Consider the following 19,775-nt stretch of genomic DNA (forward strand, 5'->3'; position numbering starts at 1 on the left):
TGACTGAAAACTTCTGAAATTGGTTACAGTGTCAGCGTCAACTAATTGGAAATATATATCATAAAGCAATTTTAAATTAAAAATAACGATTTTTCACATTTGTTTTCAATGTAAAAAGATCTCCAGAGGGAGTATAGAGGAACAGCAAATAGGCACTGAGCAGAGCAGAGAATGCTTCAACCTAGGAATGTTGTTCATTACACTGAAGGAAAGGACACATTAGAGAAAATAGTCCCTGCTATTTTTTGCAGGATTTTTCTTAACCCCCTTTCTCAGATCTGAGTTGCCACATCAGTCTGGGATAGGTGGTTTTAGGGTGAATATTTTTTGCTGGCAGAGTTTTGATTTGGATGTTGGCAGATGTGTATAAGTTAATAGCGTAAGGATCCAGTGATCCTGTGATTATGTCTAACTCTGAGGCTAGAGAGAAATAGATTGAACCCGGGGCAGGGAGAGAGCAAAGAACTGGACTGGAGTATTCTGGCACACGCAATTTAAAAGAAAAGGTGGCCACTTTTGGAAAATAAAATAACGAAAGAAATAAACTTCATTTTAGTTTTTTTTTCCAAACAATACTTTAACAATTGTATTCTCAACAATTAATATAATGAGTATAATTTTGGTTGGATGTTAAAAAATTAAAATAGGCTGTGCATATAAATAAATCTTAGCAGGGTGTATCATTATTAATACATTAATAATTATGTTGCTGCTTTCGGATTTGGAAACCAAGTTTTAAAGTTGTTGAAGGTAATTGTGCACTTTGGCTTGGTGGATAGCCAAAGCTTTGACTGAGCTGCATTCAGCGTAGAAAAATATTTCTATTAACAATAAATTGATTTTTATGAGAGATTATATAAACAAAAATGAACGAGTTAATTTTATTGTTATTACAGACAATGGAACAAAGATTATTTCTAATAGAATGAGAATTGAAACGAGATTTTATTAATTATATGTAACTATGTTCAGTATCAATTTTAATAGAATGTAGATATTGCACGTTTTGGCTGAAATAAAAATCAAAATTCTGCAAGGAAGTAAATTAAAGTTTAAAAATGTATTTAAAGATTAATATGTTAAAATAGCTTATTGTATGCATGAGTGAGAGTAGTATGCTCCAGCCCGTGTTTTCGAGTTGATGTGTAATAATAAGACGAATGGATAATAGTTGTTGGAGTGCTCATGCCATGCTGGGCCAGAGGCTCAGCTAGACATGTATTTACCCATATCCGGGTTAGAGAGGAAAGGAAAGTTTGATTTTTAGAACAGATTTGGAGAAAGTTTCCTATCTATTTAACAAAAATAGGAAGAGGAAAACAATGTAATATATTCTAATAATCACCCATGCAACAAAAGAGAGCCTGAGCCTTTTTTCCCCTTCTCTCTTGCTTTCAATCTGGAGGAGGACGAGTTTTTTTCCCCTTTTTAATAATATTTAATGATCGGGTGTAAAAGGAAGAGAAGAAGCAGACGTGTCTGTGTGTTTCTCCCTCCTCTCTCGCTCTCCCTCTCTGCCTGATTCTCTCTCAGAGATGATCATGGCCGCTCAAGTAGCAGCAGCTCCGGCCAACAGTAACAGCGGCGGCGGCAGCCCCGGCAGCCGCGACCCCGACACCATCAACAACGGAAAGCCGGCGGCTCCCACTCCGGCTGCGGGAGGAGGACTGCCCGGAGATTCCAGTGGTGACGGCGGCGGCGGCGGCGGCTTGAATCTCAACAGCGTTGATCATCATCACCATCCCCGTCACCACCATCACCACCACCACCTTCACCACCACCTCCAGCAACAGCAGCACCACGGCGAGCTCAACATGGCCAACTCCTCAGGCCCGGCTAACAACAACAGTGGCGGCGGCGGCGGCGCAGCTGGAGGCTCGGGGTCCAACCCCAGCCTCAACCCGAACCCCGAGCCGGCGCACAAAGAACCCGCCTCGGCCTCGCCTTCCTCGGCATCCACCGCCTCCTCCTCCTCGTCGTCGTCGTCGTCTTCTTCGGCCGCCGGCGAGGCGGGGATAATTCCCAATCACAAAGTGAAGGCGAGCGGTGCTGAGTTGTTGCTCGCCCCCCATCACCAAGGAGAAGGAAGCGGCGGCGCAGACACTCAACATGGAGGTGGCGGCGGCAAAGACAACAACAGCCTCTTAACCGCCGATAGCCAGGGCAACGGCAACAGTCACAAGGCCGACGACGAGCTGCTCAAAATGGGTGACCAGAGGTACGAACACCCGGCAGCCGCGGGACCCAACAACCAGGCGGGCGTCGCCGACTATAATTACTACCGAGCGGGGCCGGCGACGGCGGCAGGAGCAGGCCCCGGGCCCGGCCCTTACTTCGATCAACATGGCGGACAACAAAGCCCCGGGCTCGGCGTTCACCCTTCCACCAACCTGGAACTGAGCGCCAGCCCGCTGCACAACTCGCACGACGGCTACTCCAACAACTACAATCACTACTCGGGCTACAGGCCACCCTACGGCAGCCCCGGCTACGGCATGATGAGCTCGCCCAGGGCGAACAGCATGGGAGGTAGCAACAGCGGCAGTGGGCACCACCACCACCATCACTCCGGCAAGCAGCAGCCACCGCCGCAGCAACAGCAGCCGCCCTTGGCCGGGGCCTTTCAGCGCTACTCCGGTCAGAGCCAGCATTCGGGAGCCACGCCAACCCTCAACCAGCTCCTGACCTCCCCTAGCCCCATGAGGGGATACGGCTTCCCGGACTACAGCAACCCCGGTGCTTCGCAGGCCTCGCTCAAAGGGAGCGACATGGGTTCTCAGTACGGAGTAGGGAGCAGCCAAGCCTGGGCAGGAGGTGGCGGCGGAGCGGCAGCTGGACAAACCCGCAGCCACCCGGCTATGAGTCCCGGTAGCACGGCTCAGGCTCTGGGCAGGGCACAGGTAAAGGTGGCCTTGGTGTGAGTGCGAGAGTGTCGGTGTTGGAGGACATTAGAAAAGCTGATGGTCGGGGACTGGGCCCTTGCAGTCTGCTAGGAAGTTTTGGTGACTCTGCCCCGGGTTTTCATGTAAACCCCTTCTGCAGGGGCGTCGGTGTATCGTGCTTAATTTAGCCCCTCATTCCCCAAAATGAACGACCTAGACATTTACTCCGCTGCTTGTGAGATGGTGGAAAGGAAATCCTCTTGTTATATCTTTCTTAAATAAACCTGCTAAATTTTCTCTATTATTTCAAACAGCTGTCTTTTTGTTGACCCCACCCTTTTCTCTGTGTGTCTGTGTGCAGTATTTTTGCCCTCTAGCCTGCTCAGGTTGTTTCTGGTTCGTGATGTGTGAAAACTGGCAGCTCCATTCAGTTCGCACTCGACTCTTCACAACTTATTTTGCAAGGTTTGCAATTTGAATTGTGGAGGTAAAAGGCCTGGAATCGAGTCTCCAGACAGCTGCCTCCGAGTTGACATCTAATCTGCCATCTGATTGGCTCTCACACTCACCACTGGGCATTTATCAGTGCTGATGTAAATACAAGTTGTTGAGCGTTACAATCACAAATCCACAGCCAGCACCTTTCCCACTGCAAATCCACACACCTCTTAGATAATAGGGAAAAAATTAAAAGATCCCTTCTCTCCTGTATTTCAAACCCTTTTTTAAAGAGATGGCATTGTATTTTTGTTAAATTAATAATAGAATCAGTTTAATTATTTTTAATATAACCGCTTTCAGGAATGGTAGATATCAGAACAAAATTAATTTGTTTAAAATCAAGCTGTTGAAAAAATATTTATAACCTCCTGCAATAAACAACAGCTTGTGCAAATTTAGTAAAATCAAGTGTTAATTATAAACATTAGTAATTTCATGTAACAGCCTTAGATTGTTCCGTATGTTTCAAAACCTGTTCTTCATAACCAAAGAATTTGACTATTTATAAGCTTGATTATAGGTAAATTAGAATAGTTCATTAAAATGTTCATGAAATTATATATTTAGTACTAAAAAGGTTCCTTTGTACTAGTTCAAAACAGTACTAAATATTGCATGCAAAATGTTTAGCAATTATAAGTACACCTATAAATGTTCTTGATTCCACGTCCATTATTGTAATGCCAAGTATATCACAATTTTAATTTTGTATTTTCTTGAATGTTCTGGAGCTACTCATTTCTCACTGTGGTTATCCAGTAGTGTAGATAGAAGTATTGAAATTAATTCCTGTTCAATACGGTTCAGAATATATGCAGTTACATATCGTTACAAAATATTGTTTGTAACTTAGAGTGCCATGAGTGATTTCAATTTGGTAACAGAAAGAAGCTGAAAGTCAGTGAGGATTCAGTAGGCTAAGATATCGTGATGGCTTCCTCAGTAACTGACTTGCACATTGTCTTTAAATTACAATATTTCAGACCGTTGTTGAAAAATGACTCTTGCTTGTAGTACATTACTCTGTATGAGTTATTCAGAGAAGGAAGAGGACAAGGATTTAAAAAGAAAATGTATCTCTAATTGATTCTTTATAATAGGAATTTGTCTTTCCAGTGTTTAACATGAGACTGTCAATCAAGTTGTAATGGAGGGAGGTACCTGCGATTGAATGTGTATCTATCTGCATGGAAGAGTACTTTAAAACTATAAACAATCTTTTTTCAAATATACAGATTAATCGTTTATCTACATGCCACTAGGATCTTGCTATAATGTAAATGTAATGTTTTTATTGGAAAGGAAGATTAACATTGATAATGCAAAATCATACTATTAAATGTTGTTCATTTGCTCTATTTATATCAGAAAGGAACACATTAGGGTACAGAAGCTTAATTGTGATTTTTTTTGTTCTTAAACCAGTGTATCCGACTGAACTAGGTTGAAAGCAGTAATCTAGTTGAAGGGCTTGTTTTGAAGTGTGGATATTTCTAATTAATTACAAAACAAAGGTTGCAAATTTGTTGCTTTTTGAGTTTTTCCAGAAACAGCTGAATAATGTGTTCCCTAGTTCAGGTGCTCTATCTATAGTTAGGACTAAAATGTGTGCCATTATCACAAATCTAATTGAAGTATAGATATTTCAAAGTATTGGAAGAAATTGCTTCATACAGGCATCTGAAATAATTACACTGCATTAATTTTGATTGTGTGCATTTAAGGGGAATATTTTAACAATGTTGGCTTGCATTCTGAATTATAACTGTTATATTTGGGGAAATTTCTCATCGGAGTAGGAAAAGATGGAATTTTTGGCTAAAAACAGTGCATTGAAGCTGTAATCCCTACTGGGGCATTGACCGCTGCCAGTAGCTCGCCAGAGTCCTGTCTTTCAAGTTGTCCCCAGGTGTAGCCCATTTTCTTAGTGTATCCTTTTATCTCCTAAGGATGAGGTGTTTGAGACGTTAGGCGTTTCTGTAACACTTTTTTTAAAAACGGAATGGGGTTGTTCATCCCATGCTCAGCCCTCTTTTCAAAGCCAGGCTTGGGACCGTTCATGGTGGAGTTGTACTGGTTTCTGGTGTATAACTATTGGCTACGTCTTGTATGAATCTGCTGTCTTTTGTAATTTGTTTGAACAACAAACAAACATTTTTGAAAGCCTCTGCATTTTTTCTTTCTGTATCCTGTAAGTAAACCAATTTAGAGAGCGGGTTCCAGAGCTGGCCACTAGGAGGTGTGTGAGAAAGGCACAAGATGAATGACCTCTTGGTTAGGTTTCTAGGTTCCTGTTTTTATCCCTATTTGGGTATAATTAAGATTGTGGTGTAGGTTTTGGGAGAGAATAAGCATAAATAGAAGTGCATAATTCTATGGTCTTAGAGGTGTAATAGGCTGAGCTGTTGTGTCATTGTAATCATGTATGTTTATGCATGAGGTGCGTCAGAACATGCATTTTCTTCCACAGATGATAAAAGCTAAATTTGTACAAATCCTACAGCAACTGTGGAGTAAAAAATGGTCAATGTCTTTGATTAAATGCATTTTAAGTTACTGGGAGTGGGTAAGCTGAAGGTGGTGGAAGGTTCTGTTATGTTGGAATGCAGTGAGATGCAGGATGATGAAACTGAGGACGGATCCTTCAGCAAAGTTGCTGGTGAACGCAGCAGGCCAGGCAGCATCTCTAGGAAGAGGTACAGTCGACGTTTCAGGCCGAGACCCTTCATCAGGCCTGAAACGTCGACTGTACCTCTTCCTAGAGATGCTGCCTGGCCTGCGTTCACCAGCAACTTTGATGTGTGTTGCTTGAATTTCCAGCATCTGCAGAATTCCTGTTTGTTGACGGATCCTTCAGGATCAGAAGGCAAAAAGCAAAGGAAGTGTGGAAGAAGACAACAGAGAGCAATGGGACCCACGGAAAATATAGAAGAAAGAATAAGACGTGTTAAAATTCAATAAATGTTTATGCTTGTGGTCTTTGGTGCCCTGGCCTAAATGTCTTCTTTATTTTCCTGAAATTACCATATGTGGTGTAGAGTTTTCAGGGGGAGCATTGGTAGTCTTTTAGGGAATTTTCAGGCATTTGTCAGATGGTGTGGTCAAGTCTGGAAATGCAACATTGTAGTTGTTAACTGATATGGTACCATTGACCTTGTACACTGCAATGTCAATAAATTAGGTGGAAATGCTGCTCGAGTGTTTTAAGACTGAACTGTACAGCCAGGGATTTATCACTGAAGAATGAAGAATATAGAATCCAGATTACTTTCTCACCAAAGTAGTCCTCCTTATCTCCTCCATTGCTTAGTGAACTGTTTAAGATGTTGGCTAGAGAGAAGGTAGACTGTTATATTTATCACATGCTTCAGGTGAGGAAGCACGATTAGGTTTCAGATTGTGTTTTTTTGCTAAACTTTGAGCATTTGGAAGTAATCAAAAGACTGATTGTCATGGTACAATAAATTCAGGTGGAAGAACTTGGGTCAAGCAACATCAGCGGAAGGAAAGGTTGAAACTCTTCCAGCAAATTTTGTTTCTCCAGATTCCAGCATCTGCAGTCTCTCGCTCCTTAATAAATTCAAATTACTCTGCCTAAGCTTGTTTTACTAGCTGGCATTTTAATGTGGGGAATGCAAAAGGAATCCTTCATTAACTTTTTAACTTGAGATACAGCACAGAATAGGCCCTTCCAGTCCTTTGAGCCTTGCCATCCAGCAAACCCAGATTTAATCCTAGCCTAATCATATGACAACTTACTATGACCAATTACCCTACCTAATGGTACATTTTTGGACTGTGGGAGGAAACCCACATGGTCACTGGGAGAACATACAAACTCCTCACAGACAGCAGTGTGAATTGAACCGGCTCGTCGGTACTGTAAAGTCTTGTGCTAACCACTGTGCTACCGTGCCTCCCCAATTGCCACATCAGACATCTTGCCACAAAAAATAACAAAGTGACATTGAAAAAGTGATGAAATATTTTTAAGTTACTTAGGTGGCAATGTGACATAAATGGATATTGATGGGTTGGCTGTTCATGGATGTGGCTTGCTTGAGTGTTCCTTGAGACCAAAAGCTACACCTGTTTCCCTGTATGAGGAACTAGGGTTCAAATGGTTTTAAATTTAGGGAATTATAATTTATGCTATCCTGACATTATTGTGAAAGGAAAGATCTTGTGCAAGTTCTGTAGAGCAGAAAGAACTCCAATGAAATGGCAGAACAGCAAAGCATGAACTGCTCGTCATGCCTTTTAATTTAGTGATCTAGTTCAAAGTGACGTTCCTGTCTTGTTGTTTTTCCTCTTTGTTTCACCAAAAGATCTGTTGAAGGAAAATTCTGATGCTTTAAGACTTGTGTTTTAGTAGGCTTAGTTGGTCATGCTAAATAGATACTGTAAGAATTGACCACTCTGCTTCCTTCAAGCTGCTTTGTATTCCTGTACTTTAGTTCTCCTTGATGTAAAATTGCTTTAAAGAAAGTATTGCATTTGCATGTTAATGTACCTTCTCAAGGTAGTATAATTTTTTTGTTGTTGCTGGAAATGAGTTTCACATCATGGCCCATTTGGTAACTCTGTTTCACCTTGGGATTTGATTTATGCTGTTCAAGACAATGACTCATTCAGTTGTTTGGTCTGTGTTCATTTACGAGAGGCTAATCTTGGTTGGAGATTTGGTCACTACTGAGATTTGCTTCAGCTGGTGGTGTGGTACTTGAAACATCTGGTGAATGATATTCAGAAACTCCTTCCAGAAAAGTTATGTTGAAGTGAAGATAAGTGTAAATTTATCTGATGCTCCTATGATGAACTAAACACCAAACATATTGGCAAATTAAATGAGCATGCCTACTTGTATGACATAAGAGAATGTTTCCTTGCAAAGGGAATGTAACTTGTAAAACTAAGTCTTTAAAAGTGAGGAAACTACATTTCCTTAGATCGATACCTCATAAATTGACTGGTAAATCAAAAATTGTTAGCTTCCAGAGAAAATGTTTTCATTATTGTGCTGTTACAGTTCAACACCAAAAAGAATTTTTTGTATAGAGTTGGATATGCAGGAGCTTTCTTCGGCAAAGTTGAGATGTGATTTTTTTTTTCTCCCTTTCTAATGTTGAGTATACGTCTAAATTATAACGTTATCACCAGCGTCTGAAGTGACTTTGATTTCATGCTGGTGCAAAAAGTGGGAAGTTTGGCTGATCCAGATTGGTTCAGCTCCTTTTCTTTCCTCATTCATTGTGTGGGATGAAAGTACAGCTGAAAGGACACATTCATGAGGGGATAATGCTCCACGTAACATTGCCTGTTGATAGCAATATTTTATTTTAATGCAACATCTGGGCATTCTCAGCATATGGTACTCATCCCTAAATGTCATTGTAAATTGGGGAGGCACGGTAGCACAGTGGTTAGCACAAGACTTTACAGTACCGACGAGCCGGTTCAATTCACACTGCTGTCTGTGAGGAGTTTGTATGTTCTCCCAGTGACCATGTGGGTTTCCTCCCACAGTCCAAAAATATACCATTTGGTAGGGTAATTGGTCATAGTAAGTTGTCATATGATTAGGCTAGGATTAAATCTGGGTTTGCTGGATGGCAAGGCTCAAAGGACTGGAAGGGCCTATTCTGTGCTGTATCTCAAGTTAAAAAAATGATGAACTAGCACCTTGAATTATTGTAGTCTGTACTTTACAGATTTCAAAGTATTTTAAGATAAGGAGAATCAAAATCTTTATTGAGTAATGTGTGGAACACAAAGTGGAAAGTTGTTATGGTGCATAACTTGAGAGGGAGATCTCATCGGCTTTTTCATGCACCTGTTTCTGTATCGCTCCAGCCTCTTGAGATTGCAGATTTGGAAAGAATCAACATAGTTGCTACAAAACACATTGATGGTACATATAGTAACAATTGTACCTGTGTGCAGGTTGTTTTATAGTGATGAATGAGATAATGTTTAAGAGGCCACCTTGTTCTGCGTTGCATTTGAGCTGTGACGTTGCACTCTATTAGCTATTGGAGAGAATTCTTTGATCATCTTGACGTGTTGATAGTAGCAGACTGTGGAGGAGGCAGTTTGTGTTTCATTGGCCAGAGTGCCTACAGTCGGACATGCACTTATCGCTGAGGCAGTTATATGGCTAATCCAGTAAGATATTGTTCAGTGGTGGATGTAACTCTTTTGTCTTGACTAGAATTATAATGCAGTGCATTCTGGCTAATTGGGACACATCAGGGCTAGTACATTTTGGCCCAGTCAGTTGGAGCTTAATAGAAATAGTTATATTTTTAAAAAAAAAGACAAACTCCATTTTAACTGAGTAACAAGTTGTGTATTTAAGTGAAGTACAAAACAAATTAAAACACTAACAATACAACAAAAGTGCTGTAAATGTGTGTATTAGTTTCTAATAGTTATTGATGGAGGAATTAATCTAGTGTACGATGGTGTGCTCTTTTGACTGTAAATGAACAAAATCAGTGCAGATAATGGACTGTCTTCATACAATACATTTGATGAATTCATTCTCCAAATCTTCATTTTCAGTGTAACGTTCAAGATGATTGTCAATAGCTTCAAATTTTTCATGGTCTCTAACTTGTTGAAGTAGTGAAATGTTTCATTTTCACTCCTGGCCATTTCTGACGTATCTTATTGCTTAATTTCTCGCCAATTATTGGTGATAAAAATCACTGCTTTTTGAACACCAACTCATGCAATTAATGCTATTTTAAAAACTGTTCACTGTAAGTATGGTGGTGTATCTAACAGCCACATAAGTGTACACGACGGATGATAGTTAGAAACTTTTCGGCAATGGTCTCCTGCCCAATTATGTGGCGTAGTGTCCCAAATAAACAAAGGGAGTCCTGGCTATTTTCTGAATGAGTTTGTTCTTTAAGAGTTGTCCCAAGGAAATGGCAACTTTGATTAACCTTTGACCTAATTAACTGGAATCCAGTGTATTTTGAGTTTTGGTCTGATGGAACCAAAATTTGAATATTGCTGAACAAATTATTGGTGATCGACTATAGTTTGACAATGCCATTCATCAATTTTGTTGATAATAAATTAGGCTATATTGTATTGTCTTGTTCTTTGTTGTGAAGACCTGCTTGGAAATTTTCCTTGGATTGTTAAATAGATTGGCATTGTCACCTTACACTTAGTCAAGCTTCTGTCCAGCACCAGAGCCAGGATTGTATCACTGTCCACAACCTCTGCTTCATGCAATGTGCTCAGCAGTTTCTTTGACGTGGTGTAAATTGATTGGCTGAAGGCTGGCTTCTTTTATGATTGGGATTACCGGCTGAGAGGCCAAAATGGATTATCCGTTCGACTGACTGGAGAGGGTTAGAAATACTTTTGTGTTTTCTACTTGAATATTTGATCCCCATAATTAACAAAGATATTGCAGTTCATGGGATCTCATGTTAGTTAGTTGTTTAATTGCTTACGATGATTCATGACCGGATATGACAGGACTGGAGTATAACCTGTGGTGTTAATTCAGAAGGTGCATTCTGCCATTGCATGCTCCTTCCACTGTTTATGAATGTGTTGGAGCTTTAGCAGCTTGGTATTCCTGTGAATTGATTGCTCTGACGTGTGGCAAGTGCATCGTAACAAGTTGGAAGCTAAGTTGCAGACTTGTTTTGAGTTCATTTTTATATCACCTGCAACTGATCCAATCTGGAAATTGTATTATTCTAGATTTGGATTTGGACTTCTTAATCAGTTCTACAGTGTCATTCTTGGGAATTGACCAATTTGTCCCCCAACTAAATATGTTGTTTGCTATTTCCATTTGGGAATTGGCATGAGGAATATTAGGTCATCATTTGAGGGAATAAAGTCATCATTCAGGAGGTTGACTTAATGCTTCATTTGCTGTTCCATGGTTTCATGGTACCAATGTTATTGATTATTGAGGCTCTGGATTGTTTCTGCCATGCTGTGACCAGGTACTTAATTAGTTTATAGAACAACTCTTAAATTTGAGCATTGATCTCCCAAAATTAGTGAGAAGGACTTTATTGGATTGGTATGTTCGCTGGACTTGCTGGTACAAGATTAATTCACCTTTGCTCATAATGTACTTCACATTGGTTTCTCAACAACTGAGTGGCTTTGTAGTCCAATTTGAAAGGGGTCAAAATTAAATATCGGCCTGAAATGGCAGGGCAGACCAGCAAAGGACATAAGATTTTCTTCTGTAAGAGATATGGTCACAGACATGTTTTCATTTTATATCGCCTGATACTTTTATAATTATTTTTATTCCACATTTGTTTTTTTTCCCGGGTGGAATTGAAGGTATTTTTCCCACCTTTGTACCACTAAGTTTGAGATTTTCGTACACAAATGCAGGAATCCTAAACTAGCAAGGCCCTTTTTGTTTTCATTGTCCTTTACAGATGGTGTACCAACATTGGCAAAATGCAAAGGTGAGGAAATTTTCTAGCGTATTTATATTGGGAAATTACCTAAAAGTTTCCATTATTTTAGAACTGGTTGGAAGTACACTTTCTCCATTGTAGTTGTCCTATCTATTCAAGTAAAGATCAGTTGGTTAGGCAGATTTTCTTTGAGTCTAGTTGTGTTTAAAATTTGTTTTTTTTCTCTGCTGGATTTGGAATTGCTTTCTTTTTATGGTTTTTCAGTTGAGAAATTCAGAGGAACAACTTAGCCAGCAGTACTTCTTTTCATTTGTTTATAGAAAGGAACATTTTTCCTTCACCAGCACCACGCTCCCACCTTTGCATGATGGCATTTATGCACGCAAGGCCATATTTTTCAGGGCCTTGAGATTAAGGGCTTGTTGACACTTTGCAGGAAGTTAATGGTGAACCTGCAAGGGTAAAATCATTTTTGTCATGCAGGTTAGCAGCGACTGCTGACAGTGTCGGAAAGTTCTGAGCCAACATCTTTCAAGGATATGGAATTGTGATTAATGCCAGAAGAATAATTTTACTTATACCGTTTTCAAATAACTTCTATTGATCTACGAACTTTGAATTTTTAAATTTAAAATATTGCAAATTTGGTTTCATAATTGTATCCAATGCAGATTGAAAATATTTTTATCTGGTGGTTTCTTGGTCCTAAATTTATGGTGTTTTCATTTTTGCTTTCATTGACGATACTCAATCTTTTCCTTTTGTGCTAGCAGTTGGTCTTGTGTGACCTTAATGGGCATCAGTGGAGTGGATGAATAATATTAGTGGCTTCACTTTTGACTATCCTTAGTTTGGGATGGGTATGTAGGTAGGAAAAATCTTCCTTGTTTAGTATGGAGAATTGAGATTTTCAGCTTAAGCTACAATTAATTTCAATTATTTTTTTTTCACAGTAGTAGACTGAACTAGCATCTTCTGTTCGATCTACCTGACTAATATTATTTATATAAACTAAATTCAATGTAAATTGGTTTGTGATTTGTTTTTTTTTCTTCAGTGTGTTGGCAACAGCTTGGATCTATTTGTCATGGATAATTGCTGTTAATGCAGAGGTTTTGTTTTAAAAATCGGCATTTAAGTGTTTTTCATGCCTTTACACATGAGGAAAACTTCAGTGTTCAGCTATAGCATTAGGCATTTTAATATGGTTATCAAAACGCTTTCCATATTTAAAATGAGGACGTGCTAATCCGCATGGAGTTCAAAACAGGACAACTTTCAGTTGTTTTGTGATGTTCATCTGTCAAAATGGCCTGTTAACAAAGTAGCATTCCATCAATCCTCCTTCGTAATTCATATGCTTGTTCTCAGGAATGAATCTGAAACCAAGTGTACTAACATGGAGTCACAACCAACACCAAAGTGTTTCTGGTGAAAGCGCCTCTATTTCGTCCCTGCTCCCTCTTGCCCCAAACCTGTCAATACTAAAAAGAAAATGCTGTTAACAGTTATTGTTATGATTACGTATTTTTACATCTATACTGTTGTTTTTTTTCCATTCAAAGTAAATTTACTATCATAGTACATATGTCACCACATATAACCTTGATTCATTTTCTTGCAGGAATACTCAATAAATTCATTATAAGATAACCATAATAGAATCAATGAAATACCGCACCAACCAGTGTGCAAAAGATGATTAATTGTACAAAAACAAAAAGAAAGAAATAATGATAAATAAGCAATATATATCGATAACATGAGGTGAAGTGTCCTTGAAACTGAGTCCATAGGTTGTGAGAACGTTTCATTGATGGTGTAAGGAATTCAGGATGTGGAGCAGGTTTTGCTAGCCCAAATAATGATCATGTTCTGTTGTGATCTGGCTGGAGGTGTGTCTTAAGCAATTGAGTAAGTTGTGTTTTATTTTTAGCTCTTTTGAAATATAGCACTTTATTTGATAATTAGCAAATGCATGGAGCATGTGAAATTCATTTGACTTTGGATTCAAACCAGTCACTGTCTGCTAGGAACTTTGGTGTTCTGCATTTTAGCTCTTGTTACTGGGTTACAAGAATGATTTTTTAAAATTTGGAAATGTTTAAGGAGCTTCAAGTGCCATAGATACAGCTTTAACAACTTAAAATTTCACCATTTGTAATGGTAAGTTATAAATCATATGTTATCAATGTTGGGAGAAGAAATGTGGACAAATAGAGCAAGGGATTTAATGGCTTTTCAAGTTAATTTATTGCATCATGTTTTGCTGAGAATTCTGTCTTTGTCATGTCTTGGTGGGTGTGGGTGCAAGTACACTTGGTGTTAATTTAGGTGAGATGAAATTTAGCTCATTGGAGATGAAGGTGGTAAACTAATTAACAATTTGTTCTGAGGAATTGTTTGAAGATATTAATTCAAAGCCTATTTATGAACCAGATTTATAAATTTGTCCATTTTGTTTATTTTTCATTCCTTGCAAAAATTATGTTGTTTCATGTCAGAAATGTTTTCCCAAGTAATGTCTTAAAGGTAAATAATTAAATTTGTTATGTTTGCAAAAATACAAATCTTAAGCAGTGTGCTGTTTCAAGTTGAGAGCCACTTAAGTGTTCTCAGTTGTCATAATCCAGCGGTTTCAATAATTGGTACTGTTCCCATTGCTTCATCTGATCGGTTTTATTCCAGTTATTTAAATCAAAATGATTTTCTGAATCAACAAGAATTTGTAAGTGTCGGAATATTAAGTTCAAATGAATATTGTTCAAAAAGTAAAGTGTTTTTGGTGGCTTGTCAAAATGGTGTTATTTTGATAGCTTGCCACTAGTTGTCCAGATCTGCTTATCGCATGATATGGTGTAATAAAAGGAGCAAACAAATAGCTGTACTGACATTTACTTTGGTCTCCAGTGTGACAGACTTTTCTGCACTGAAATCTTGGATTAACTTGACCCGAAAACAAATCTATATGCTGCATTGTAACATTTGAGCTTCAATTTTGAGTGTTTATGATGTGTTTGGAACTTTCAGAGTTCTGCCATTTGATGGTGCAAAATGTACGTTTTTAGTAGCTGATTTTTAAATTTGTTGTATGAAACAAAAATAGCTTGTCAATTTGCTCTCATGGTGTTTCACTGAGCATTACAGTTACCAGGATTTTGTTTTGGTTTGTTATCAAAATTCTCAAATTTTAAGTTGGATGAAGGAGAGTAAGAAATGCAAATTGAAATAAATATGGATATTTTAACTGTTCTGAAAGTTGCTGCTATGTGAATTTTGAGGTGTCTCAGAAGTATTGGAATGGAAATTCATATTTCCTTATTGGTACAGGAGCAGTTAAAAATTCATTCATATTTGACATTCAGGGCATGATGTAATTTTTGGTGCCTACCTATTTGGGTTTAAGTATAATGTATTCAGGTGTTTGTTCGATTCTCTATGTGGTAACTTTGTAATATTGGGTGTGAAATACATTCTGTGGAATTGCTATTTCATTTGTGTTTAAGTCCAGTGAACGTGTAGAATTTACTTACAGCATTGATTAGAATGAAACTGGGATGACTGTGGTCTGGAAGCCTGAGTAACCAACACATGATTATTTAAATGTAACATGAATTTTATTGTGGTGTATGATCTTGGGCAAAATACAGTAACCCTGTTTATGTTAATAAGAACATAAACTGCCTGGCAAATAGTTTTTTTTAAATAAATAGAACAGATTCAGTAAACTAACACAGCTATATTAACTTTTTTCCCAGGACATGAGTAATTATAAAACAGTCTGTTTCTGATAATTGAACCTTAATTTCTGTTTGTCTTTTGTACTTTGTAAAGTGCAAGGTAATTTAACAATGTGTTATTTGAAATAAACTTATGCGCTCCACTCTGTCCTGTTCTATACCTGGAAAATGGTGCCTCGTATGCCAGGATGATGATTATCGATTTCAGGTCGGTATTTAATACAATCATCTCTCAGAAACTGGTGGGTAAACTATCCTCGTTGGTTCTCAACGCCTCTGTCTGCAACTGGATCCTGTACTTGGTCACTCTCAGTCTGTGTTGGCAGAACATCTCTAGCTCTATCACGCTGACAGTGGTGCTCCCCAGGGCTGCATGCTCAGCCTGTTGCTGTCAAGTTCCTGATGCATGACTGCACTGCTAGATCCAGTTCAAACCAAATTGTCAAATTCACTGATGGCACAAGTGGTTGGCCTCAACGGCAATGAGACAGTGTACAGAGAGGAGGTAGAGCAGCTGATAGAGTGGTGCAAGCGCAAGAACTGGCGCCTCAATGTGGACAAGGCCAAAGACATGACTGTGGACTTTAGGAAGGTGCAGGCTGACCACTCCTTCTCATGCACTGCTTCTCTGCAGAGAGAGTTAGGAGCATCACGTTTGTGGGAGTGCGCATAACTGATAATCTCACCTGGTCTGTCGATACCAGGGCAGAAAAGCACAGCTGTCTCTCTATTTCCTGAAAAGATTCAGGCAAGTGAGTCTCTTCCAACCCCACCCCCCTCCCAAATTTTAACTACTTGTTACAGGAGCACCGTTGAGAGTGTCTTGACCAGCTGCATCACCATCTGGTATGAGAATTGCAAGGCATCTCAATGCAAGTGCCTACTAAAGCTTGTAAGGACTGCTGAGAGGATCACCAGGGTCTCACTTCCACCCATCATATACATTTATCAAAAGAGCTGTATACACAGGGCCCTTAGCATTGTCAATGATTCCTGACATCCATACAACAGTCTTTTGACCCTGCTACCATCAGGCAGAGCTGTCGTAACATTAAGACAAGAACTGTTGGGATGAGAACAGCTTCTCCCAAGCCACAAGACCACTGAACATTGCCACCTCTCAGGTCTTATCATGTATGAAGTGCTAATAACATTACACTGTTTACTTTTTAACTTGTGCTGTAAATGCTCCTTTTTATCAATTTACTTGTAATATTACTTTATGCTATGTGTGTGAGTTATATGTACTGTTATACACCTCGGTCCAGAGGAATGCTGTTTTGTTTGGTGATATACATGTGTACAGTTGCATGGCAAAAAACTGAACTGGAATTTGAGCTTAAAAATAAGTGTTCATTGTGATGCAAAATTGAGATGGCAGTTTTACTTCAAATTTGCATCAGATTTGCTATTTTAACATGAGATGATCAGAATCTAAAATAAAACTTGTAATGCAAGAACACTCATTTTAGGACGCTAAGTGTCCGGGATTATGGTAACCAAACTGCACGGGTATGTTTTTAAATGCACAGAAGGTGTAAACTACTCATCCATTGGTTGTCAATCAGACTTCTCACTGGAATTTAGCCAATTTCAAAAAAAAGATAACATCTGGTTTGTATTTATAGAACTCGTTCTTTTCAATGAAAACTAGCAATCATCACCCATTGTCTCTTTATAACTGATAGTTATTTGTTCTGTGCATCAGAAAGAAAGGGCACATTTAGTTAGTAGGTGAACAGTAGGAAACCTGGGTTGTGAGATAATCCCGAATGAATCTCGTGGTCAGCTGTGTTGATGTTTTTTTTTCTGCTGCCAGAAGCCATCTATTGCTTTTCAGCACTCTCTCTGATTGGGCACTAATCCAAGATGTTTATATCAACCCCCTATGTGAGCTGTTCCAAATTTAACCTCTTTCACTAAAGTGCCATGACCTTCACATATGTAGATTAGCCATGTGCTCTTTGAATTGAAACTTGCCTCAGGAAGAAAAGGCTTTTTACTTGTGAGAATTGACAGGCATTCATCTCTGACCTGGGGAGAAATTGAAGAAAAGGAGATTAGGACTGACTGGAAAAAATGGAAAATGGAACTGAGCAGATTCCCTGGCACCACTTTATTTTATCTGTAGCTGTTCCTTAGTTTTTTGTGCAAATTATTTCCTAATGTGATTTTTGCATACTATGGATATTTAAAAATAAGATTCACATGTTTTTTCTTGTTGTTGTATAGGATATTTAAAGCACAGTGTTTTCTCTAAAACATGGACATTATTCTGGGACTGTGGCTGCTTGGGTACAGTCTGGGTCTCTGTGGCATTGCCTGGTCATTATCAGTAAAGACCACCAAGGATAGTACTTAATTGTTTTTCTACATGTATGTGTTATGCAGGCAGGAGCCATTTGATAGTAATTAAGGAGCTTGGCTGACTTTATCCCTGCTACCAATACACTGGTTGGGACATGATAACCCTGACTTTTGTTGAAATTGGTTAAGTTTGTAGAAGTGGTGTATGAAATAGGTGCCTTTGGTATATTGCTGCGTGAAGCAAGGAAATCTTGTTGCCAGTCTGAACTGTAGGATGTTGTTAGATGTGAGAGTGGTATGAAAAATGCATGGATGTTTATGGTTTGAGTAAAGTGTTCATTTAAAGTAGGGTGTATTCCCAACCCCTTTGTCTACCTTTAATACTTCTATTGTACGGTGTCTTTCAGGATTATTTCAAAGTCTTATATGGAAAAGAAAAATGATCATGGCACCTATGACTTTTAAATTCATTGTAGACATCCTTTATACTGAAATTCTGAAACCACAAATTCAGAAACCTGGCCTTATTTCTCAAGGGTTATTGTCCTTTAACTATTGACCAGTTCCCTTTGTGACAATGATTTTTAAAAAAAGTTATAACTTTTGAAAATGACAACGATATGTTTCATTGATCATCTACTCAAACTCAAGCTACCTATTTTGTGTCAACTATACCAAAATTATTGGTGTTGATGCAAGCTACGAAGTTTTAATATTCACTGTTTGGGGGGCGGTGAGGTGAAGCTTTATCAAGTAATATCTAGATCCTGTGTTTATAAAGCATTGGTTTGATTCAGACTTTTGAATAATAAGCTGGAAGTAACTTAAGGGAAATGAAAAGAAATATTTTGTTAGTGTTGTAGTAAGAGAATTTTTGGGATATTTATGAATGGCTCAGCTAGTTTTTGAGTTGTTGAGCTACAGAGGAAATGAAAGCCCGAGAATTGAGTCTGATTGATTTGAATTAACTATAGTTGTGTAGTAGAATCACAAATGTTTGTAATGTGGAAAGGGACCATTTGGTCGATTGAGTCTATGCCGGCTCTCTAAGAGCAGTCCAACAATGTCAGATGCCTTTGCCCTACAGCCTTGCAAATGCTTTCCTCTTATTTTGAAAGGTAAAATTTAATCTAGATGTGCGACACCCTTGCCAGTGTGTTGTAGACACTAAAGAGCTTGTTTTGTCTGTCTGTTTTTTAAAAACATTTTCTTCTGTTCGTGTCCCGTCCCCCCCCCCCCCCCCTGGGTTCCAGACATCCCTCCCTATGGAAACCTCTCTTTATACTATGCTATCTAGATCAGTCATCTCTAGAATAATTTGGTCAAATCTATTCTGCACCGCAGTACTACTGTTCTTATAAATTATGCTTCCAGATTTTATGACCACTCCACTGCAAAATTGTTCCCTATGTAGTGAAGTCCATGTCATAATCTACATTAAGGAAAGAATTGGTCTAAAACAACCTGTTGGGACTTCAGCTGAATGCATCAAACACTCTGGAAAACTATCTGTTACTATTACATGCTACTTGGTCAATTTTCCATCCTTCCTTCTGCAACTCTTTTATTTCCATTGGCATTCAATTGTGACAATAGGCTGTTATCTGCCTCTTCATCCATTGCCTTTTGGAAGTCTATTTGTGCCACAGTTGCTCTTACTGATGCCACTACAGAAAGACTCATTAGTTGAACAAGACCTGAAAGAAATTCATTTGTTACAATGAGACTGCTTCTCATTCTAAACTCAGGCTGCCTAATCTCTCAAATGGCAAGCTCCCCTGCCAAAAACAATCCAGTGAACCTTTGTTGCATACTTTGAACAAGTAGGAAAAACAGACATATACACAATATTCCAGATTCGATCTTCACAATGCTTTAAACTTGGAGTAAGTAATAAGATATAAGATACAAGTATAATACTTTTGCTA

General features: G+C 38.9%; 1 protein-coding gene across 10 annotated transcripts in view; it reads left to right on the forward strand.

Moving 5' to 3' along the window:
- Positions 1–1,167: 1,167 nt before the first annotated feature.
- The window catches only part of arid1b (AT-rich interactive domain 1B), a 416,405-nt gene continuing 397,797 nt past the window's right edge, over positions 1,168–19,775 (forward strand). For all 10 annotated transcript variants that reach the window (XM_072265352.1, XM_072265356.1, XM_072265355.1 and 7 more), the window contains exon 1: positions 1,168–2,900. In XM_072265352.1, the coding sequence (XP_072121453.1) occupies positions 1,536–2,900 (1,365 nt within the window). In that variant the 5' untranslated portion in view covers positions 1,168–1,535. The remainder of the gene's footprint in view (positions 2,901–19,775) is intronic.

This window comes from Mobula birostris, chromosome 8, assembly GCF_030028105.1.
Source record: "Mobula birostris isolate sMobBir1 chromosome 8, sMobBir1.hap1, whole genome shotgun sequence".
NCBI lineage: Eukaryota > Metazoa > Chordata > Chondrichthyes > Myliobatiformes > Myliobatidae > Mobula > Mobula birostris.